The sequence below is a fragment of the Epinephelus fuscoguttatus genome, linkage group LG19 (genome assembly GCF_011397635.1).
Source record: "Epinephelus fuscoguttatus linkage group LG19, E.fuscoguttatus.final_Chr_v1".
NCBI classification, from domain to species: domain Eukaryota; kingdom Metazoa; phylum Chordata; class Actinopteri; order Perciformes; family Serranidae; genus Epinephelus; species Epinephelus fuscoguttatus.
The window spans coordinates 18440813-18465841 of NC_064770.1; the positions used below are offsets into that span (position 1 = coordinate 18440813).

The window sequence follows — 25029 nt, forward strand, 5'->3', positions numbered from 1 at the left end:
GACGCCCCTCAGTGTAAAAACTGAGCTCAGACATGCTTGCATCTGCACATCCCTGCTCCTGCACCCTCTATATTCTGTGGCCAGGAAAAGCTCGAAATAATAATCCTGCCCAGAAATTTAGAGGCACTCATGTATCGCACAGCCTTGAGGTCTCAGATAATACACAGTCTCTGCGGCAGCAACGAGACAATGAGCAGTAGATTTGTGTGCTCATCGGCGGGATAAAAGGGGGATCTTGGAACATTAAAAATAAAAACACCTTCAAAATGTGTCTCACGCTGCTTCCGACAGCCACCAGAACACAAACGCTTTTATGGAGACAGACTGTGGACAGTCTTGCAGATCTGAGATCTGAGCCTGCTGTTGAGTGGGTACACTCATTACTGACTCAAGGTGAGATCAGAGGCTTTTCTGACACGAATCAATCTGGAGTTGTGGAATCGTAACACGCAAAGCTTTGTGTAACTTTAATATTTATCTCGCTTTAATTATTTTTTAATGCTGCACCAGTGGTTCTCTATAAACCAGTGAAATCCAGGAGCTGCATGCTCAGTGTTGAGAGAAATGCTGGGGGATGATTTGTTAGAGAAAAGCTCCCTCTAGTGTTTGAACGAATCCAGACACACAAACACAAATAAGTTTCAAAATTTTTAATCAGAGTTTCCATTTTGTACTCGCATGGGTAAACCAACATAGTATATACACATTTGTCCTTTTGGAGAGAAAAAAAACAAACATTAAAAGTGCATACATGTTAACAAAAGAGAAATAAATTAACATAGAAGACTCTGACACAGTCTACTAAACTACTGAATGTCACTTTGATCAACTCTTAAAAAAATAGAAAAGTGAATTTAAGGGAAAATGAAGAGGCAAATGGTGGAACAGAGGCTCGAATACATATATATATTAAAAAGAAACGAAGCCTCATGAACCTGGCACGACAAGGAATACAGTAAAACAGCCGTAATACATGAAAAAATCTCAATAAATGCAACACACTGTATTTTACAAAATGCGTTATGAATTATACTTTAAAAAAGAGAACATAAGACGTAAAGGTCAAAGGGGAGACGTGCTATGCATGTAGCACTGTAGTGTTCTTTGTGAGCTTAAAAAAACATTAAAATGAGACTCGTGACATTCATTCATTCGTTACACAGCTCCTTGGTTTCATCCGAAGGAAGATACAAACCAACTATTACAATTTGTGTTGCTTAAGGCTTCTGTTTGTAGTGTTTACATAAGTCCGAAAACAATTTAAACCCAGACTCACATGTTGAAGTTATGTATTTGGAGTCCTTTAATATCCAGGACGACACACAGCTGTATTGCTGTACGATATCTCGGCTGAATCTGAAATCTGTGGCTCAACGAAAGGATTTTGGTGTCTCAGTTTCAGTGGTTATTGCAACTTTGATTCAGTGAGAAAATTACACAAAAATGTTGCAGATAATGTCATTAATTAATGGTTTCACCCTAAAAAAGTTTTGGAACTCTGTTAATCAACAAAACAGCCGCTGGATTCTCTAATCTTATTTAACGTATGCATTTTAACAACTTCAATAATGTTTCACACCCACTTCACCAGTCAACAGAAAAAACGATGACGTTGCTGTTTGCTGACCCTGTTTCAAATAAAAAATAAAAATGATTGCAATGATCGACGTGGAGTGAATTCTACAAAAAGTATCAACTGAACATTTACATTTTAATGTCATTGTTCGTTACATACTATAATATAAAACTACAAATTTACTATCTTTATTGCATTTAACTATATATATATATATATATTTATTTATTAGAGTTGCCTTTATATGAGAGTCCGGCCACATCTTCGATGCAGCTGAGGGCATTTCGACAGGGGTTCACAAACTGTTATCACTGAATTAATGAAAGGCTTTTTCACAATACATCCATACATGAGGCTATTTAGTAACCACGTAGAGATTATCGCATCCATAGTGTTGTCTCTGCTGGTGTACAACGGTTAATATTAAACATCTTGTCCAAAAACAAAAGACAGTGTAACCTACCAGTTTGGTAGGAGCACCCAGAGAGCACAGATCAGCAGAGTTACAAAATAACATACTGTGAAAAAAACATAAAAAATATATATAAACATTAAATGGTAGGATGCTAAAAGGAATTATGGCATTAAATAGATTTTTTTTTTTTTTTACTTAAAGTTGAATCCTTTTAACTGTACAGATGAAATAGTTTGTCATTTACAACTTCTAAATATTGGAATGGTGTGCAAATTAAGCAATGGGATATACCAGCCATGCTCTGCTTTCTACGTGACACGGCCGCAGACTCTTGCATAGTTAATGAAATACATGCATTAGCGTTTTCATGCAATACTGCATTCCTTAATCATTCTCAAATCTGTACATTGACAACTAATTTAAAAAAAAAAAAAAACAGACGATAACTGCGGTGACGAAAGCTAGAGAGGAAAATTAATTCTATAAAGATGCTGATTCTTTTTTTTTTCTTGACATCTTGTTTCAACAGGTATTTGGATTATTATACTGTATGTACTTTTCATACGGAGTACAGTACGTGTCTGGTCTTCACTGGCATTTTGAGCTCTCAAAAGTCAGCCATGTTACACTTTTTGGTAATTCAAACCTCAGCTTTCTTAGTCTAATTGATGAAAGAGATGATTATTGCTCTATCTATAGGTGTAATAAAACTAAAAAGGTTATTTCATGACTGGAAGCCACTGATTAAGATGTTTTGACAGCAGGTCCCTGTGACGTAACACAGGACCAAAGTGATACTGTAGACATTAAAATCATACATCAGGGTGTTTATAAGAACTCTGCAAAACAGAACTTCATAGAATCAGTGAAGGAACCGTCTCGTATAACATGTTGTAAAACCAAAAACAATTATGTAGGCAATGTGGTGCTACAAATACAATTGTTATGGATGAATGAAAAGTGGTTGGAAAACACAGGCTGCAGCTTTCAGATTTAACCTCTCCCCTCATCAGCCTCACTGATAGTTCAATATGATCTCAAATTATTCAGACATCATAAGCAATATACAGAATGACTGACATTATCTACTGATGCTTATTTACAACGCATCTAAAAACTTAATTAAGATGTTAAAAAAATCCTAATGCACTGGGTTCTGGCTACACAAATGGATTCGTAATCCAATAAACGTCCCCTTTAGCGAGTGGAGGAATGACGGCATGATCCAGCCCGACACACTAGCCACTACAACTTAATTACAGACTTTAAAACAGGCAAACAAGACGGTGAAAGCCAAAATGACAGAAAATTGTCCTGCTTTGATCCAAAGTGCCATGCACAGGTTCCTGATAGATTACAATGTTAAGTAGAAAAGAGCAGCTACAGGAAAACCACAACGTTTAAACAGCAGTGTGTTATTTCTATGGCCACTGACAGTTTGAGCAAAGCAGCCTCTTTACTTTTTCTAATGGTGTGGCATTAAAAGGGTCCCGTAAGGTTTTTGGAAACTATCAATAAACTATCAATAGGAATTAAACAAATACATTTTTTAGTAGGGAAGACTATGGTATAAGCCGATATTAGCCTTGTTGACCGTCATTGGCCTTGCAGGAAATAAGGTGACATTCACTGATGACGGTGGCTGATACTTTTCTGCTGTGTCACATCAATTTTGCACAGGCTTAACAGCGTCCCGTCGTCCCATAGACAATAGGATATGTGTCTGGGATGATCAAAGATCCCAGGACGCCGAAAAGAAGCAGTAAACTAAAAATCAGGGGATGCACCTTATTTGAAACCGTGTTGAAATAGTCAGGAGGAGTGCTAATTTACGTTAGCTATTAGCAGCCGGTTGCTGACACTAACAGCTAACGGAGGTTGTATTAAGTTACGTTAAGATGTGTTCAAGCTCTAGTTAGAAAAAATTGGATAAAAGTAGATTATAACATTATCATGATGTGTTCAAATGTAATCTTATAAAATTTATTGTTCTTTGAAGGAGAAATTTGTTGATGTTTCCACAGCAATATAAAATAGATATTAAAGAGGAAATTACAATATATTATATATCTTTAAAAAGGCTTCGGAATAAGTTATTATTTCAAAAACGATGTCTTTTTGTGAATAAAAGAACAAAGTTATTTCATAAATTTGTATGACTGAATTTGTAGACAGTATAATGAACGACTAAATGACTTTAAAACTGTTTGGTTATTATTTTACAATGAGGATTTCGTTTCCCTGGGGAAAAAAAAAAAAGAGGAATTAGTAACAACGAAAACAAAATAAACATCAATATTGGCCAAATTATTATTTTTAACACAAGTATGGGCCCAGAATTTCACAATCGGTGCATCCCTGTTATTAAGTCTACTGTGTTTTTAGCTTGACATGTGCTCTGTTGTTTCTAATTTTGGTTTTATTTAGTAGCCTTCAACTTGCTATCCAACTTTCGCAAGTCACCACAGTTAAGTTACACAACTGTGTTGCCAAAAAACACAAAAAAGCTCACAAACTGATTTGCTCAAACCATGTTCAGGCCATTTAAATAATACACGTACAATTTTAAATTGCGTTGTATTTCCTCTGAAACCATCTGAGAACCAATGTAAACCTGGTAAATGCTACAGGGAAACAGCTGAGAGGAATACTGTAGATCTACAAGTAAAAGATTGTATGAATGTTTAAAGTAAGAACTAACTAATGGTTGGATTTTAATGGCAGAACCACATTCATTCATTAAAAACATACACTATGCTGGTATCTAATGTTCGGATATTGCAGTTGCAGGTGGAGTAACTCTGAAATGATAATGCTGATTGTTTAAAACGAGGCCAGCGAGCATCATGACAGCTGCAGTGACAACTTCCTGCCTCTGCTTTTGCTTCTGTCACTTTACTGCAAAACAAACCCAGCGTGCAGTAAAAGCCTACATATCTAAACAACTGCTCAAAGACAATAGAAATGGAGCTCTATGATTAATTAAATGGCTCATTACCAATATTCTGTTTCAGCCATGTGAAGAAAGAAATGGCGTTGTCTTCTCCAGTGAGGTACCACAGGTTATGATAATCGCTGCCAACAGGTTTCTGGCTCACTGAAGTGTGTGGTCACAGTTCTGAACATCAGCATTTGAAAATATGCTCGTTTTAAGAAATATCAGTGCCAGAGGAGCATCGGTCTGTTACAGCACCAGGTGTAGTAAAGGGGCGATTCCTTAAAACGACCCCTGAAACATCAAGATGAATGTACCCTTTTACCATTACGACTCTAAGGCCTGTTGACACGACTCTACGATATGTCTTGAAATCATGACAACATATTAAAAATGAGATAATTACATTGCTAAGTTAGTGTGTGTATGTGTGTGTGTGTGTGTGTGTGTGTGTGTATGTGTGTGTGTGTATAACTACTCTGGATAAAAGAAAACTACTTTATCTATACAAAGTGCGAACAATACAACATTCCTACTCAGTGATGCATACAGTAGTAGACTACTATGTTGCCAAAGGCAATTATTTGTTTCCATGTACAGTATTGAAAGGCGCTTAAGATAATTTTCATCTTGCTCATGGAAGGGAAAAGTTATATACTATACTATATTTGTCATTATCTGTACGGACACATATATATATACATACACATATATATGGATTCATATACTTTGATTTTAAAGGGTTTCATTCCAAAACACATTGTCCCTGTGACAAAAAAAAAGCTTTTGAGCATTTGATAAAATACATTTCTATCAAAAAAGTACTAGTAAGAAACAAAAATAAGGTTTTTATCGGAAAACTTGTCTCAACGTGAGTACCGATTCTAATTCTTTCTCAAATAGTTTCTGTTTTGGTCCACTTCTTGTCGTCACCTCTGTATTTCTATTCTTCTAATGTTCATACTCAGGAAGTCTCTTATGTGTGTTTTCAGCTATCAATCTTTAACACTCTTAAGACATGAAAGTGAAATTATCACTAAATAAAGTCCACAAATGTCTTTTTCCCCAATGAATGAGGTGTGAAGAAAGGGTTTGCAAAGCAGGTTTCACCCATCAATGGTCAATTTGATCGGCTTAAAACAATCAATGAGAACTACTGCCAATGCTTAGCCACCATTATTTCGGAATGAAACTCTTTTGTACGTGTGTGCGCGTGTGCGTGTGTGTGTGTGTGTGTGTGTGTGTGTGAGCGTCAACCCAGTTTCGGTATTTGTCCAGAGATTATTTTTTGATGTTACGGTTCTGTTCTCACTAACGTTGAGCTTTAAATGCTTATAGAACAGCAGTTAGGTTTAAGCCAGCTTAATTCCATCTGAATAATGATGAAGAATGTTATTCCACGAGACAAATTATGCATTGTTGGTGCATACGGGGTGGGGGGTGAGAATGCTCCTTACCCCATTAATTTCTTTTAATGTACAAGCTGCTGCATTTTAAATCCAGTGTAGCCAGCAGGATGTTTTGCAAGCAAACTGAACTTAATGTCTGCAACGTTTCGAAGATATCACAAGCCTCTTGTCTCAAGGAGAGATAATTGGATTTCGAAGATTCCAACAGGGAATTCTGTCAGCTGTCATATAAGCCTCAAGTACACACAATCAGACAGGTCAGCTGAATGCATATGGCATGCCATGCCAGGGAAACATTGAACGTGTCAAGCGATTGTCTCACTCGCATCAAAACATTACCTAATGCTCAAAAGGTGTAATTGGTAACAATACACACGGCTCCAAAAACTCAAACTGGCGGCATACCAAGCATCTGTTTGGCACCCAAAATATGCAGATGATGTACAGTACTTTACTTTCTATGCAGCACAGCTAAAATTTCCCGAAGCCGGCTGCCACTATTTGTAATTCAACGCCAGCGTGTGTATTTTATTCCAGTGTACAAAACCGTAACATCAAAAAGTGTGTCTCTTTACAAATACACCTGGCGCTCACTGAAACTTAGGCACAAAGAAAATAGCTGCATTATGCGAGTTCAATGTAACTACTATGGATATATCATTGAGGCCTCTTTGTTGTACGTGCAGGAGATTGCATGCTTGATGACAGCTTTCGGGAAGACGCCATCCTTTCGAGAGGCTTCTTCCCGTTAGAGGGAGACTTGAGACTTACTTCAGAAGTGGAAGACTTGGACTTGCCGACATTTAACAGAGTGCGACTGAGAGAGCTGGGGGGCTTGGAAGACTCCTTTGTCTCTGACTTTGTCTCACCTCCATTAGTCTCTACGGACGTCTGTGAAGACACAGCGTCTCCTGTTTTTCCAGTATCACCACCCATGTCCTTAGCTTGTCCGTTCTGCTTGCATGTCCTCTCTGAGGCCTTTTTGGCAAGCAAGGTGCTTTTTCCTAAATCAGCCGACCGGCGGCTTTCCCTTTGTCGGAGGGCGCTCTTGAAGAAAGACAACCCTTTTTCCTCAGATTTGCTGCTGCGCTGCAGGTCTCTGGTGGATACGCTCGGGGAGCGCAGGCTAGTGACGGAAGAGCTGCTGCTGGAGCTCCTCACTGATCTCCTCTCAGGCCGGGTGCTGTCACCACTCTTAGACAGTGAAGAGCGCGATGCCAAGTTGCCTCGGAGACTGTCGACCAGGGGACTCGTGTGCATAGAATCTCTGCTGTAGCTCCTTTCTACCAGCCTTTTCCGACCACTCGTGGAGTTTTTCTCAGTGACACTGGAATTCTTCTTTGCAGTGGGCGAGGGAGAAGCTGAGGACTGAGGTGTGGAGCTCACTAATGGCTTCCGTTGTGGCGTTGCATCTAGAGGCCGAATTGCCTCCTTTGTTTTGGAGGGAGTTCCACAGGGTGTAGAGGTGCTTTTCTTTACACTCTTTTCTTTAGTATTGCTCACCTTTTTGCCTTTCACAGGTGTACCGGAAGACGTCTCAGCAGTGGAGGTCTTGTGAGTTGCGCACAAACGTTTTTTGGAAGTCTTCTCTTGCTCCACTTTGCTGGAACTCTTTGTGGAGCCTGCGCTTTCTGCCTTTGAGCCAAATCCTCCTATACTGCTCTTACGCTTCTGCTCTTTGGAGGGAGTAGCTTGGGCGGGTAGAATGTTTTGGTCTATAGCTGTGATCTGGTTGTTGTTTTCAGTTGACTCATTTTTGGTGCTCTTCTTATCCACTGGAGTGGGAGCCCTGCAGTACATCATGTCAAGGAACCTTTTGTTGTTGTCGTGGTCACTGAAGTTGCTCTCCATCATGGACAGGGGAGTCCTGCTGCCGAAGTAGCGTTCGTGTCTACTGTAGCTGCCAAAACAGGACGTGGAAACTTTGTCATCGCAGGCCTCGCCTATCCTCTCCAGAGGAGGAGAACATCGAGAGTCGAGGGAGAAACGTGAGGGGGAGTTGGATCTCATGTGCAGCTTTGCAGAGAGAGACCAGGAAGGCTTTATCCCACTGTCGCTGAAGGCTAAGGGACTAGCGATGGATGACCTGGAAGACAAGCTCTGGCGCTGAATGCTCCTCACAAAAGGGCGAACAGAGAATCCTCCTAAAAACAAGGAAACATATTAGGAAGAAATGCATTTTTTGTTAAGGGCACAAAAACTGGACAGAAGACCCAATCAGACAGATCAATTTTCAGCAGTCTCTACTGCTTTTTGTACTTGATTTCAATGAGAGTAAGCTTTTTGCTCGCTGCTTTTGCACTGTGGGAGCACCCTAAATGCCTGGAGTTGAAAAAACTTGGAGCAGAAAAGCACCCAAAGCCTTTGTCTACTTTTTTCATTGTCCAATTGGATAAATTCGCATTTTGCAGATGACATTTTGCAAAAATACTCTCCATTTTGCATAAGCTCTCCATTCGATCTGGCCCTTAAAGTGCTTTTGGAAGCCTTGAATTAATCCAAAGTACAACAACAACTACACAAACTACATTATTTAAATTTGTTAATAGCTTAAGTCAACTAAAAGGGTGTGAATAAATGTAATTAATAAATACTACAAATAATAAAACAATCACTTTAGACCACTTTTGGACCATGACCCACTGGTTGGGAACCACTGATACAGCAAATTACATCATTTAGAGGCAGTATCCATAGTGAGATCTGTAAAAGTTGTAGTTAAATACCAGTTTGCCTGGCCAACATTTTTGGGGACTGTGCTGACCCTTCATTCTGGAGGGTTAAACACAACCTACATTTATATTAACCACAAACAGGAGCCCAAGCCAACATCTGTCTTAATTTGGATTCACTCGGTATGTGAGGTTTCCCACAGTACAGAGCTCTGTCAAGCATGTTTTCTAGCTCGTCCCAGTCAGATGTGACACATGTCGTGTCAAGTTCTGCCTTCTTCCTGCAATATGCTCCCGCTTTAGAAAAATAAATTATGGAATTTTGGAGTTTGTAAGTTCAGGTGGGAGAGTTCCTCACTACAAGGCGCTCTGGGAAACCTTGATGGTATTTTTTGATTCCAGTGGAAATTTTGTCGGTACAAAGGTTTGTGTTTGAAAGCAAAACTGTCTCTTTGAAGCTGTTTTCATTTGTCATTTTGGTTTGTGACTGACGGTTAGCCACATGTGTTCTGTTTCATATTGGTTTTGGTCTGATTTTAAATAAAGTCCAATCTCATCTGGTGGGTGGATGACCTTAAAAGTGGTACAACGATAACATGGCTTTTTCTTTGTCTCACCATCATCTTCACTGCGTTCTCCTGGAAACTCTACTGACTCAGCCAGCGATGCCAGAGAGGTGCGTCTGGATGAGGCTCCGGAGGCCAAGCTAGCAGGCCTACTGCCAGGTAACCGGTTGATCCAGTGGTCACACAGGGATGAACTGGTGGAACCTGCATGAAAGACAATAAAAACTCTTGTTTCCTTTAGAGGTTCAAAGCCAAAGTGAGACTTTTAATCTTGTTATTTTTCCTCAGGTAATATTTTCCAAAAAGGTCTGCCCTATGTGGTAGGTACATGCACAATGAAATCATAATCAGTCCCTTCAGGATGCTGCAATCACAGCAGTGAATGCAAATTCAGCCAGCCCCTATGAATTCTGCATATCCTTGTAATTTTATCCAATTATCACAACTTAACAGCATATTTGACCATTTAAAAAGGGTAAAATCTCATTTCACTGTAGATCTGTGCGCAGTGTATTGATTCACTCCTCCTCCCTCTCTTTCTCTGTTTATCATGAGACTACTGCAGCAGGACCAGAGCTCGGTGACAGGAGTCACAGACACACAGTGACAGGGCTAAGTGTTGGCATCACACGGCTAATTTTACCCAACATTTATTTACAGGTTTAACGACAGTCGAGCCATTTTGCTGTCAGTGTGAGATTAACGGTTTGGTGTCGGATGTTAACCACTGCTCAGGGCTCCAAGCGGAAAAAATGACGAAAAGGGATGAGATCACATTATGCTGTGTTAGCTTGTGCTATCTGGGCAGAGAGCAGGAGGAGAGCTGCTCACAGGGACAGCATTAACAGTTCAGTTCATTACACAGAACAGTTATGACTACATTTCCTTTGTCAAAAGTTGTGGATGGTACTAACAAAACCATTCCAGTCTGTCCCACTTTTTCATCACCCCACTGTTGAGGTACCTAGCACACTGATCAGGAACTAAAAGGTGGAGCTAGAAACACTGCAGTCCGTTGACTGATCAAAAATGAGTCCATATGGGTACTATACCGAAAGTGTTTGGTCGAAACGCCGCTTAATTAAAATGTTTACATTGATTGGTTTTAAGTTTCTCTCCAGTATTCAACCACTAACCAAAACCTTCCATCACAATAAAGGTTCATGCAAATACTGCAATAAAACTACACTTTACTTTGACTTGATCACAATGTGACAGGAATTCTAAATACAGCAGATATTATTTAGATAGAATGAAATAAATACTGACCAGCAACAGAGCTGTTAGCAGACCAGGAGGGGATAACTGTCCTCCGCTGGTAGAACAGTATGTAGGCCGTCTGCTGACACACGTCATCGTCAGGTACTGATGAAACCTCGCTGTCATCAAAGCAGTACCACTGACCATCAATGGAGTTCTTACAGTACGCTGTGAGCACGAAGCACATGAGAGAATAGGTCAGAACGGATAATGAACACATACAGTCTAGTTCTATGTCCATATGAACAACTGTTTGTACATTACCCGTGTAGTGGCCTCCGTGCATGTTCCCATGATGGTTGCACACAGCATACAGGTCATACAGGTAGTCGTCGGGGTTTCTTCCCAGGCCATATGGGCGTCTCCATGGCGACCAGTGGGAAGGCAAACTCCAGCTGCTCTGGCTTCTCTTCACCACATGAGGTGCCATGTCCATGCCCATCAGTGGGAACCTCACCATGTTCTGCATCTTCACCCTCCGGTCCCCTTCCTGTAACAGAGGCCAAGTTAAACAGATCAGCATTAAAAGGAGGACACCGGCTGAACTACTAGTTGCAGCTGAGAGCGCTTGTGGTAGGGTGATATGTTCTCCATAGAGTGTCGGTTTATTTGTGGTTTTGTGAAAAGTACACAGTAGCTACAACTATTGCATAAGGGGCAGTGAAAATGCAACGTGCGCAGGCTTTCTTAAACTGCTGCTGACCCAGTGCTTGCTTCATCACCTCCACTGCACGGCTGACATGTGCCAGGCTGTAATCATTCGGCAGCGAAGCAGCGTAGAGGTATAGAAATCCAACAGTCCCCAAGTGCCACACCAGCAAAGCTGCATTTCACTGTACCTTGTGACAAGTAGGTACAGACCTTTAACTGCTTCATTATTTAGAGTGCAAGCCAGCTTTTCTCTAAAATTTTAGATCCATTTAGTCAAACTTACAAAGAATGCATGCTTCAGGAAATACAATAAAATCTCAATGTCAGTGCCGGTATGATATGTGAGTTTCAGAGCCAATATAAAAATGATTTTTCTAAACCTTACAGAAATATGAACAAATGAAGACATAGATAATAAACTGTAACTGTGTTAACATGAGCATCCATACAAGAACTACAAGAAAAAACAGATAAGAATTCCAACACCAAGTCCAAAGCAAACACAGATAAAGAAAAGCAACTTAATGTAAAACAAAAACAGAAATGATTCTTGCTCTTGATGCTCAGAGTGTAGTTCCACATTTCTGTTTTCTATTTAAGCAGAGTTTGGTTGAGCTGAAATACCTGTCTGAACCTCTTGAGATGCAGAATAAGGACATCCGGCAGCGTCCACAAGCTGAGCTTAATGCGGCCCTGCTGCAGCTGCTTGCAGTGGGGACAGCGCCAGGCGTCATCTGGGGCCAGCTGAAACACACACAGCCCAGGCAGCAGCCATCAAGGACAAGCTCCGACCACACTGCTTATAAAACTGGCCTCACACAGGATAAGGCCCCCGAGTTTTTCTCCCTATTCTCCTGCGGAGCAATCCCAGGCAAGTCAAACCACAATGTGTACGTAGGCCTGTGCTCAGTTTCTTCCAAACATAGCATTAGAAGTCAAATACACAGTAAAACCACAGAGTGAAAGACTTTTTGAACTTTAGAAGAGAAATGATAGACCGGTGGGGAGAAGACAAATGTGAGGCTACACATCAAAATATACTCACCACTGACGTGCCAAGGCAAATCTAAGATTTATTGTCTAATGTCAAAGTACTGACTGCGCAGTAATTGTGTGTGGGGGTGTAGCTTTGTGTATGCGTGCACTGGCCATGTGTGCGATCACAGCGTTACCTGCTCCTCCTTAGTGTAGAGCTGGAAGCATTGAGCGAGGGTGCAGGCCTGCGGCTGATGATGCTGCTCCCTGTGCAGATACACACTCTCAGCATCAGGAATGTACTCCTCCTCAGTGTGTCCAAACAGACTGTGGGAACACAAAGTACGGGTCATTCACTCACATCAATGTCATGTGAGGATCACATGATCTGCCTTGAGATTTGGGTACTGCAGTAAAGTCGTAAAATATTTTTATTTCAATGTGATTAAGACACTTGATGTGATGGTTAAACACATCACAGTAATCCAGTTTGTCTTTGATTTAATATCTGGCATAAAATATTCCTCAACTATGAAGTACCGTAAGTTTTTCTAAAAGTATTAGATCTTGCCGGGGGTGCAGCAGCATTGAAAAGGCTTCACAAACAACACCTGCACAAACATTAACTACAGGTTTGACAGTATTCACATTTGACAGTGTCTTGCGGGTATTGTCCACATGTCTGCCAAAGACTGTTGGTTCACTGCCAAACTGGGAAGCTGATGAACTACACATGACTTCTGATCAAGATGTGACTTCCATTTGACCAGCAAAGGGTGTGTATCTGTGTGTGTGTGTGTGTGTGTGCATATGTGTGTTAACCACACACAGTAATTAGCTTAAGTAAGGAAATAAGAGCAGACATGTTGTTGATTGTGTAGGCGGTTTTTCAGACTCCTCTGTTTACTTGTGGTTTAAAACCACAACTGGTTCAAATTAAGCACATTTGTAAGAAGATTAAGCAAGTTTATTTTTTCAAAAGCAAATAATGTGATGAATAGTGAAGGCACCTACATTCAGGGGCTCACAAAAGGTTTAGAGCTGCATAATAACCCTCGTTATGTTTGAGGATTTGCTTAACTTGACAGTCCCTGCAGAAATCCTGCACAATGCAGTGACTCACCATCGATTCGATTTTACTGAATTTTGAGTTGGACCTATTACACTTTTCCTTATTTTCTGTGAGATACAGAATCTTACATCATTGACTATTCATATTAAATGTAAAATAATCCCTGTGAGTAAAAGCCTCAAGCTTCAGAGCTTCCTAAATACTCTGTTTCCAATGGTTTTATCTACTTGCGAGACAAGCCTACGTCATCTCGTGATGGATTTCCTCATATGGTCATCTGCTCAAGGCAAGCTACGACAAGTGTTTACATTACATACACTGCTACATGTAGCTACATGCTAACATCAAACCTGTAATCTTGGTTGCTGATGCTGTTCATTTCTCCTCAATTTCGAAACATATTCATGCTGGAACATGCCCAGTTGTAAAGATTTTGGTTTAGAAGCTTTTCTTGGTAACTGTTCACGATACACAGCAGCGAACCTGCTAATGAGGGTGTTCTTACGTGACCCATGAACATGCAGCGATGTGAGGGCAAGCTTAATTTTGTGACTGTGACTGAGTTACTGCCCTCTAAATCAGTGAGCAGTCACATTATGCTGAGAAGCGGGTACAAGTATTGAATAACCTGACTGACCAATTAAGGATCACAATATAGCAGTGGTGACTTACGCCTTTATTTTGAGATACCCACTGCACGTCCGTGTCACCATTTACGTCCAAGCACACCTACTTCCTAAATATTTTCATATTTTTTTAGTATTTAATATTAAAACTGATCCTGTCATCTTAATTGTGATCACTACATATTCGCTTACATGGACAAACTTGTTAGCTGGCCTATTAACGAACTGCCTACAATATAATTACAGTTAAATACACATTCGATGTCATGCCTACAAGGCAAGTTATTAAAACAAATGGTTTAACCTGTTCTTACAAATGAACACTGTGGTTTAATATAATTTGGTGTCTGCAGTCCAGCTTTGTGAAATCCGACATATTGTTCCCGATGACGATCACAGCAAACAAATGTCAAAACCTGGCTCTGTTCCATTCTGTGCAGAGCAAACCTACTGTAGATAAAAATAAACAGAGCACAGAACAAATATTAATCTTTTTCACTCACTAGTCCTTGGTCTCTTTGTCCCACTCTACCACAATCTTCACATGCGGCGGCCCTCCTTGTCCACAGGACTTGTAGGCTCTGTTAAAAAAAAAAAAAAAAACAACAACAACAATAGTGACATTTATAAATGTGGTTTTATACCATTTCATTTATGTTACTGTAGGCTCGTGTGAAAAGGTTTTCCTGAGTTGTGAGCCATGTAATCCACGTGCAATTACATTCCACTTAAAAATGGGGTTAGTGTGAAGGACATGTCTTTTGCAGATGGGCTAATTTAATATGGGAAATTAAATCATTAACAGCTTCTGTTGAGTTTAAATAATTGTGTTAATAACAGACTATAATATATTTAGATACATCCTGGTTGTCACTAAAGAAGCAACTGATCAATCACAGCAGTACCAAACACAACTCTGACTTCACTCTGATTCGTGCACCTCTATTGAGCAACAACGTTGTGACTTGTTTTATTGTATAAGGCAAACATGCTAAACTGGCATTTTAACAAACAGTCAAAATCATGTCAGGGCATGTCATCTAAGCAGGCCTATGAGAAAGAGAACTAATGGGACATGTTTGCAAAGAGAAGATAAACGAGGTGGATTTAATTTGACCTCACCCAATTAGCTTAGATCATGCCTGCCTTTACCTTTGTGTGCATATGTATAGCATATGCAGTGTTGGTTTGGAAGAGGTAAAGATCAAGATGGAAATGGTAAAATGCCTTCTTAACATTTGATTCACCTTATAACATTCAAATCTGTATGACTGTTTATCTACCCTTTTAAATGAATGGCTGTGAAAGAGAATTTCAATGTCAGTAGGATGAGATTTATGAAAGTGTATACAGTAGTTAATGCACAAAGTATTAAAGACAGGTACATTTGTGTCATTACAAGACCCCGAAATCACACAATTCTATATTCAAATAATTGACACATTTTGGTCATAACACTCAGCACATATTAAGCAGTAGACAGATATTGTATTCAACAGCAGAACTGACCTTTCCACAGTTGGGTGACACAGTGGTCGCTCGTCTTGAGGAAGGAGGTAGGTGATACCAACAACGCCGACCACCCGAAGACTGAAAGGTCCAACCTATACAGAGACACCACTATCAGTACATGTGTTAGGCCCCGATCACACAGAAAGCATTTTAGCAGCTGGAGGCGGCTTTTTTGTATATTCTCTGAACTCCTAAAGTCAAAAAAACTTCCTACTAAAGAGTGGAAAAGCACCCCATGTCATCTCTTTTTTCATCATCGTTTTTTCCATCGTCCAATCGGATGATTTGAGAGGGGGGCCTTTTGTGGTGGTCACAACAACAAGTTTACAGTTGGTAAACAATGGAGGAGAAACTGATGGTAGCAGTTGCTGGATACCCAGAGCTATACAGCCCGACGATAGACAGCAAGTTGTCAAACTGCCCCGAGTCATCCTAAAATGTACCTGGAAACGGCTATCATCGAAGTGAAGCTCTTGGACCAACTGGTGGTACTCTCCATGATCCATCCTCTCTATTAGGGTCTCATGTACCTACACAGATCTCTGTTTCCCTGTGCCCAACAAACTTTTTACTGACAGCCTCTCACCCTCAGCCAGAGCTACAGCAAGTACCCTCTGCCTGTCCATTTCAGGAACTAGCTACCAATTACTGTGAAAAAAATAAATAAATAATGGTAGATTGATTACAAGGGAGGGTTAGTGTAAGGACATGACAGGGTGGTTGCCAGGCAACAATAAAAAGGTGCAGCAAGCATTTTTAATTTACAAGTGGCAATCAATTTTTAAAAAAGGCAGTGCCGTGCGCCTCTGTGTTATCGGGGTCTTAGACTTGTAACAAGATGTAGGCAGAGAAACAGGGATGCCAATCAATAATTTCACTAGTAGTAATCTCACATTCATTGCACTGATTTCACTTGTTTTGGAGGCCCATATCTGTTATACAGATTTTCTGATTAACCTGTCTCTACAATTCTTAAACACTCACTGTTTGCGGCATCAACTTATTTACTGTACAGACAAACTGTGTGTTGTTTCCTCTTCCTACCTGAATGTAGACACCTGGCCTCAAAAGATGACGCATTTTCTCCAGGATCTCTTTCTGTAGAGCATCCCAGGTCACAGTGCGTTCCATGTACAGTACAAAAGGTAGTCCGAACCTAAAAGAACATAGTGTGCGTAGCTTTGTTAAACATTATCAGTTTCTCCAGGAAGCTTTGAACAACACCGGTGACCCAGTAATAAAGGTCATGTGTCCTAAGAGAGACAGAGGACAAGTTAGCATCACAGAACATAGAATACTGTGACTGTATTACCTCTTTCCTTGGTGGCCGGAACAAGCCCTGTTACACACCAGAAGGATCATTTTCTCTGGTCCCAGGTTTTTATTGGGGGATGCAGATAAAGGAGTCATGGCCCCCTGCATGAAAGACGGAGTCCTGCTGATCTCTGGCCCGTACTTCAAGTTGTTATGATTCAGGTTTGCCAGAAGACTTCCTGTGAAAGACACACAAAAAATAATTTGATAGATTCAAGTCTTTTCATTTTATATGAAAAAAGCAGAATATTTGCAAAAACACTGAGCATGATTTACCTCTTTTTGTGCGTATGTTTTCCAGTTTGAAGGTCTCTGGTGTCTCAAAGGCAAATATGGAATCACTCTCTTGAATGATGTCGAGATCATCGTCATCGTCGCAAAATGAACGATGGAAACCGTCATAGTACATTTCAGTCAAAACAAACTGAAAGAGAAGAAAACAGTCAATTAAAAAAAACTGCGAGTAGTGTTTTCTTACCGTTACTGTAAAAATTAGTCATCATTTTATCACTCCTTGACCGGCTTTAGCTCTCATTTACATTTACTCATGCAGCTTTTTCATCCTGCCAACTTTAATCAATAGCCCCTTTTATACAGCCAGCTCAAGGCGGGAATGTCGTGCTGTTATTCCTCCTCGCCATTTTGGACAAAACACACCAACACAGAATGGGAGGGCATAGCTGTTCTCCCAAACTGGCATCTGTGTCAAATGACACTAGATTCCATCACTGTTACATTACACGTCACGCCTTTTTTGCTTCCAAAACGCCAACATACTATGTAAAAGACTATCTTTGGCTGAGTGTAAAAAAGCCGCCGTTATGGCAGATCTTCTTTACAGCACAGAATCTGATGGAGCAACTGTGTCAAAAATGTCCTTCCCTCTTTACTAAGTCCACTTCATAAAAACTGGTTTTATGACATACTACTGCTCAGAGGCGGCCTGACTTTAGGAACACTGGGTGAAGACTGTGTGACTGTAACATAGCCTTCACTGTGTCAGACCCTCAGCTGATAAAGAGACAAGAATAGCACCTGGTCCATTGGGATCTTGGTCTCACGTGACACAGCATCTCTGAGGCGATAGACGGTGCTGTTGAGGGGAACAGCCACTCCGATCCTCATGCAGTGAGAATACTTCCCCTGGTACACCACTGTCACATACAGGGGCCTGGCAAAAACAGTTAAATAAACATTCTGACATACTCTCACAACACACTTTCATGCAGGTTTCTCCTGCTTTACAGCCCCTGGTTCACTGGTCCCTCCTATTACACATTTACTGACAGTAACATTTACTGCCACCCCTAAAATGACCTCACTGTTGTTTTCTTTTGAATGTGCACACTCCTCCCACACCTGTTCGCTGCCCCTCCTGCACCCTCAACCCCCCCACACACTCCAAACACACCCGTTTACATTCCTTCTTCTGCAGCAACACATACATCGGCCTCAAGTTCTCGTAAACCTGTCAACACACACACTTCAATGAAAGGTGTCCTCACTTCTTTTCAAAAAACTTGCCCTTATTTAGATGGAAGAAAAACAGGTACAACAACTTTTTGTGTACTCTTTAAAAGTAATTCTATGCCTGTGAATGTTTGCTTTAGATATGCAAATTTCTCTATAAACCTTATATATCAGTAATTACTAATCATGAACATGTTAAAACCTGTCAAGCAAGCACTGAAAACGGATCACGCCTCCTGCTGTAGCACAGCTCAAGAGAGTAACTCACCGTGTGTGCGGCAGTGGGATCGGTAAGGAGATGCAGAGGAAGGGATCAAACGTGTTGCTCTGCTTTTGGCAATGTGGACACGTAAGAGAAGACCTGTAGGCAAAAAATTAACTCTTTAAATATAGCAGATAGATAATGTGGCCATCGTGGGAAAATACTGACGTGTTACTTGGCATAAAACACACCTGTACTGAGCCTGAAACAGTTCTTGTACAAACGACCCGGCAGAGAGGGGAGGAGACGGCCCCTCTATGCTCTGATCGTCTTCTTCAATGGGTGGCTGAACAAACAAAAACTGGTTTTATTAGTCGGATTAACAAGTCATATATAATCAGGGTTCTTGAGTGATTGTGAAAGCCATGCAGGCTCCTGATGTTATTAAGTAGTTTGATGGAATCAAGAGGAAGCAAGACCAGGCAAGCACAGCTTAGCAGGACTGTGAACGCAGCCCATTTGTACGATACGCTGACTGAGTGACCAGAATAATTACAATAATAACAAAACAGCACTGCGATAAAAACACTAAGGACTGTGTGGCTGAACAAAAAAGGGGGAAATGTGTCACATGAACACCAACCCTCACATCTTCTAAACACACCTTTATAGCAGGTCTGCAGTTGGGGTTGACTGAGTTGATGTCTTCGTGTACTCTGTCCAGCAGCCACAGCAGAAACTCCTGAGCATCGTGCTGAGCGTTCCCTTTGAATTGGGTGGCATTTTTTGACACAGCATTCTGCAACAAACAACGTGTTGATCCAAAGGTTACAATGCATGCAAGTGAGCTTAAATATGATGGTCATAAAGTTTCATTAGTTCATTAATGTTTCGATCTTAAACATCATTTATATGGCAGTGTGTTTTCAGCATGCACTGGCAAAGTTATTTTTCCACACAGTGCAAAAGTAGGATCCATACTGGTAATGGATTTACCTTAAAATCCCTGCTATGCTGTGGGGTATATTCAAACGTCCACAAAGCCCGCACAAGTCCTGACAGCTGCTCTGTGACTTCTCCTTTGGCCAGAGGACCCTTCTTCTGCAGAAGTACGCCATTTGTCTTTGGTTTGTCCTCATCCAGCTCCTCACCTTTGTAGTGCTCCAAAACGAGGTACTCAGCAAAGAGTTCAGTGTTGCTGAGACACTGCAGGATTGCATTCATGAAGCAGGTATTCCCGTGGTTCTTGAGGCCTGACACTCCAGGAACTCTCTCTCCAGACAGAAACCCTGCGAGCTCCCCATCATCCATGGGCACATCTTTACTCCCAGATTTGAATGTGGAGAATCCTCCATCATCTTTGTCATCTTCTGTCTGCACCTCAGAGCCAAAGTGGGATAGCGCCGTCAGTGTCCTGAGGACTCTGCTCATGAAACTGCCTACAGAGCGCACAGAGCCTCGCCTGAACAGCTTCTTGCTGAAGCTCGGCTTCTTGTCCTTGGTTGCAGCTTTGCAAGACATGGTTTCTCCTTCACGGGCGTTACAGCTCAGACAGATGTGTGGTGAAGACCGAGAGCCATGTCACTGGCTGCTGTCTGCTGCTCCATGTTAAAACTAGCAGACAGCTGTAACTGCTGGCAGCGTAGGTGTGTTAGCTGACTTTAGCTAGTAACATCATTTTCACTGAGGTGTCTTCTCTTAAAGCACGCAGCTGTAACTTTGATGTTTCACTTGTTAAATAACGTTAGCATGTCGTGCAGTGCAACCTTGCCTAAAGTATTGGCTAAGGCTAATTAGCTAATGTGTCAAGAAGCGCAACATAAACATGGCTAAGGACAGTTGTCGATGTCTGTAACTTGCTCCAGAGTTACCTTGTTTTTACGGTTCACTGCCCCGCAGCAATGAATCAACATCGGTTATGCTGAGAGCGAAGACAGCAGTGAGCTAAATTAGCTGACGCTAGCGCTAGCTACAATAACAACAAGAGCAGCAGAAACAGCAACAGTCCCTTTTGGCCGAGATGTCCGTGTCCAACAGAAACTTACAGTCCGCCATGGTTTGCAGGTGATGACAAATAAAATAAAGAGAGTGTCCGAAAATTGGTTAACCTCACGTTTGTCACATATTTGGAGGCACATTCGGGCTAAGCTACCAAATAGCAGAATCGTTTTGATTCTTCCTCTTCTTCTTCGTCTTGTTTGTGTTGGCAGCTGGTGAGCTGGTTTACAACCACATTACCGCCACCTACCGGAATGGAGTAACAGCAGCAGCCTGGCTGTAAAAGTTTTTAATTTCATTTAATTTAATTTCATTTTATTTTATTTTGGTTTATTTTTTTTTTATTTTGTTCTATTTTGTTTTGTTTTATTTATGTTTTATTTTGTTTTATTTTATTTTATTTTATTTTATTCTATGTTATTCTATTTTGTTTTACTTTATTCTATTTCTATTTTATGTGTCTTTTCAGTAGGTAAATATATACCAAGCCAGGCATTTTAATTGTCAATACTTCAACTGTACATACTGATAAATAAATAAATGTTCCTTTTCAACAGCTGAACAGAATCAGGACCGTCTATGAATATGAACAAAATACCCACAAATTATTAATCAGCTATAGATATATTAGGAATGATCAGGTGAATTTATTTGATGCAATTTGGCAGCCTTTTATTCACTATCTTGAGAGGCCAAGTAGCAGAGCTTATAGGTAGTTTCTGTTACTGCTATAAAGTAGACCCTCTGGGTGGTGTAGTAGGGGAGGTGGGGTGTGGGAAATAAATTTATTTATTTATTTATCTATTTTTTATTTATTTATTTATTTTAGTGTATAATTTATCGATTATTTCTTTTTTTTATTCTCTTTAGTTTTTTCACTATGCTGTTTTTTTCTGTCAGTTTTGTAAAGAGATTGATGTCCATGTAAGTTATGTATATCAATTACTGATGGTCTATATTATATTTGTATTTATATTTTAGTAACCTTTATATTTGTAAATTAATTAATGGGTTGTGCACACTGGACTTCACTCTTAATAAAATGTTTGGAAAAAAAAATAATCAGCTACAATGTTCTCAATGCAAAAAGACTGATATAAGTTCTTATTTTCAGCTGCATATATAGATCTGAAGTTGACATCACAGACAGGCTACTAGAGGAAGTACTGTTGATAAATGCTTTTTAAACTGAGTATGCTTCTTTCTGCCTTTGCACTGCCGTCAGTGCCACTGAATGTTAACATTCAACATTTTTTTTCTGCTTTGGCTGTACATGTATAGGTAATAAAGCACATATATTGACAGAAGTAGCTGTGATATACCCTTAGTCAGCTTTTCTTGTTTGTTTGTTTTTACCTTAGAGTTGAATCTAGGGGAGACCAGGTATGGTTGTTGCAGCACCTAGAACTCACTGAATATTTATATTAGAGTTTCCAACTTTGCCAGCTATATCACAGAATCCTGTTACTGATGTCAAATACAAGGAGTTCAACATCTTCATCCTACTTGACCTGAGCACAGCATTTGACACCATCAACCACTCCATCCTTCTTCAACCCTCTCCTTTGACCAACATGTCCAACACATCACCAAAACAGCCGTCTTCCATAAACATTGCCTGGCTCTGTCTATCCCTCTCCTCTTCAGCTGCAGAGACTTTCCTTCACGCATTCATCACTTTCAGACTTGTTGACTGTAACAGTCTCCTTTATGGTTCATCATCCAAAACTATCAAGAAACTACAATATATCCAGAATTCAGCTGCTCGTCTTCTCACACACCCGAGACCACATTACCCCCGTCCTTCATAACCTCCACTGGCTTTCCATCCCCCAGTGTGTCCACTTTGAACTCCTCCTCAGCACCTATAAAGCCCTCCACAACCTGGCTCCTCCCGTCTGTCTGAGCTTCTCCAGCAGCACACTCCCTCCCACACTTGCAGGTCTGCTGATGAAGAAATAAAAATTACACAATTACAAAAAATACACACAGGTAGTACACAAGGCTGCTGTTGATCCTCTTTCTCTGAGATTTTTTAATATACTTTTTTTTTTTTTGTAGTAACTGCTAAATGTCTAAGTATAAGTAGGGGACAGACCCTCCTGTCTCTTCCTACTTCAATTCACCAGATGCGGATTTCAGTGCAATCACAACTCCATCAGTTTTTCTCACTGCCTCTCCTGGCCTGCTAAAAAAGGAGTAAAACAGAGAAAATGTGTTTAGTTGTCACTGGTGATGGTTGTAACACTTTTTTAAAGGTGTTACAACCATCACCACCCCTGTCAGTCATTGTTTAGCCAGCTGTAGCAGCATGGTGGTGTGAAATGAGACATCATGAAATGCCTCGCCCAAGAAACTCCTCTCTAATCTCATACAAGTTGCATAATTAATTACTAATCAAAATATAGTAGTAGATATATGACTGTATAGGACACATCATCAGTGATAGTACCAGGGGTCATCAAGGGTTTTGGGTGTTTCAGCTTCAGAGCCACTCACCCTGGCGACTCCACCTGGAGTGATCAGTTCCCAGTCTGTGTCCAGCAGCATTACACCACAGCTCGTCCCTCCTGATTCACAGCCATCGTGAAGCTTTTCTGCAGCCACTGAAGCTCTGCTGATGGCTTGTCATTTACATGCCCCAGTAACTTCCCTGCAAAGCCTCTCGCCCCCACCTCAACGGGCATACACCGAGCATGCTGCCCACATCTGCAGCACTCCACTTGTTCAGCGTATCTCTCCTTCTTACGCTCACCTCCCAGGACACTGTCAGCCCCAGCATGACCACTTGTTTTAATGTTGCTGATACAGGCACAATGTCCAGTCTAAGAGTTGTTTCCCCAGGTCCAACATGCCAATCATTTGCTGCCCCCAAGAGGTCTGCCTGGAGTTTTGTTTTGGTGTTTGGGTGTTCTCCTGCTCTCACAAAAGTGATGCTGCTGGGTCTTGCTGGTCGGAGATGCTTGACCTGATCAGTGGTGCTGCAGATGGACGCAGCAATTCAACACTTGGTCGTGGCAGCAGCGCGGTAGTGACCCTCCCCATGTGCTTTAGGACAGCTGCTGAGGATATGCTCCAGCGTTCCTGTACAATTTATGTATAACATGAGTCACAGGTCAAAGTGAGGGTGGTGCTGTTGCAGCGATCCTGTTGTTACAACCGTACCCGGTCTCCCCTGGGTGAAACTGTGGATCACTTTTTTTTAGACTTTCTTTCAAATTAAGTTGTGTTCTGCACAAGGTGAATGGTAGAGGGACTGAGGTTAAATCAAGGATGTCCATTAATGTGTCAAAACAAATTAAAATCATATATAAAAGAGAGAAATGGAAGAAATAAGTAATTTTGTCACTGCTCTTTTTCAGTTCACTCTTTTGCCTGAGGGAGGCACAACGAGTCTAAATATTGAGCATCTCATTGCAGTGATTATAGAGGCCTGTGTGTGCATGTGTGTGTTATGCATGTATTTGTATGTGTCTCACAGGAGTGGCATGGCGGTGACGTGTAAATGCACGACTTTATCTATACGTCCTTGTCTTTGAACATCTTCAGCGTGCAGCCAATTAAGTAAAGTGGACTTGAAAGTGAGAGCAGAGCCACTGTGAGTCAGTGGCTAATGCACAGAAGTATTTACTCAATATGAATCATCCTTTTTAACAGTTTTCCTTTTCAGGTAAGTGGGTGGAGCAGATGAATAGAGATAGCAGAGGAAGAACATCCGCACTTATCTCAGGGATTTAATGATGCCAAATGAAGCTGACGTGGGGGGAAAAAAATGCAGACTGCACGGTTGTGCTTTATGATCTATTCCAGGTTGAGACTCCTGCTGACACTGTAATGGTAAATTATGTGGGGCGAGTAATATCAGTTTATTTGTCGCCCTGTAATCACAGTATAGCTGTGTGAATTCAGCTATAAAAGATAAAGGATAAAGGGAGTGAGAATTCTACACATACGGGAAGAGGTGTGTCACAGTGGGCTTGTTGTTAGTAGTCTATCCAGTGTTATCCAGTTCAGCATATCAGTTACACAGTCTAAGTCAGTGACTTTTACCTTCTGTAGTGTTTGAGGCAAAATTCTGATGTACATGCCAATAAAACACCTCAGACAATGATGAAGAGACACTGTTATATTGTGAATATTCCCATAACATTAAGATCATGTGCTGCTGTTTTGTATTAACTCAACCGAAGACAGTCTGAGTGTGTGAGGAGGAACTAAAGTGCCATCGTTACGCTCGTCATGTCAACAACCACCCAGCACATTCTCTGTAAATAATAACTTTCGACTTTTGAGTGACAATAGTTTTGTGTTGTGCTGATGAGCCGCTTGTTCTCGCTGATGGAGTGATCTGTATACTGTAAACACTAAGTAACACA

General features: G+C 40.8%; 1 protein-coding gene across 1 annotated transcript; it reads right to left on the minus strand.

Moving 5' to 3' along the window:
* Nucleotides 1-659: 659 nt before the first annotated feature.
* On the minus strand, nucleotides 660-20835 carry usp31 (ubiquitin specific peptidase 31). Its single transcript, XM_049560566.1, has 16 exons — nucleotides 19652-20835; nucleotides 19320-19454; nucleotides 18907-19001; nucleotides 18722-18814; nucleotides 18019-18154; nucleotides 17260-17407; nucleotides 16982-17162; nucleotides 16714-16825; nucleotides 15667-15761; nucleotides 14661-14738; nucleotides 12657-12786; nucleotides 12109-12228; nucleotides 11098-11323; nucleotides 10843-11001; nucleotides 9625-9777; nucleotides 660-8479 (listed from the first exon to the last, which is right to left on the minus strand). Exons 1-16 carry the CDS (start codon nucleotides 20174-20176, stop codon nucleotides 6993-6995), a joined length of 3873 nt encoding a protein of 1290 aa, XP_049416523.1. The 5' UTR covers nucleotides 20177-20835; the 3' UTR covers nucleotides 660-6992.
* Nucleotides 20836-25029: the final 4194 nt, after the last annotated feature.

What these genes read in the sequence shown, in the direction of transcription:
- usp31 (XM_049560566.1), bottom strand. Translation starts at nt 20,176, where the DNA reads ATGTCTTGCAAAGCTGCAACCAAGGACAAGAAGCCGAGCTTCAGCAAG. An exon ending in GACAAAGAGACCAAGGACTA is followed by an intron (nt 12,787 to 14,660) that starts GTGAGTGAAAAA and finishes GTGTTCCCACAG; the next exon opens with TCTGTTTGGACACACTGAGG. An exon ending in ATCTCAAGAGGTTCAGACAG is followed by an intron (nt 11,324 to 12,108) that starts GTATTTCAGCTC and finishes CCTCTGTTACAG; the next exon opens with GAAGGGGACCGGAGGGTGAA.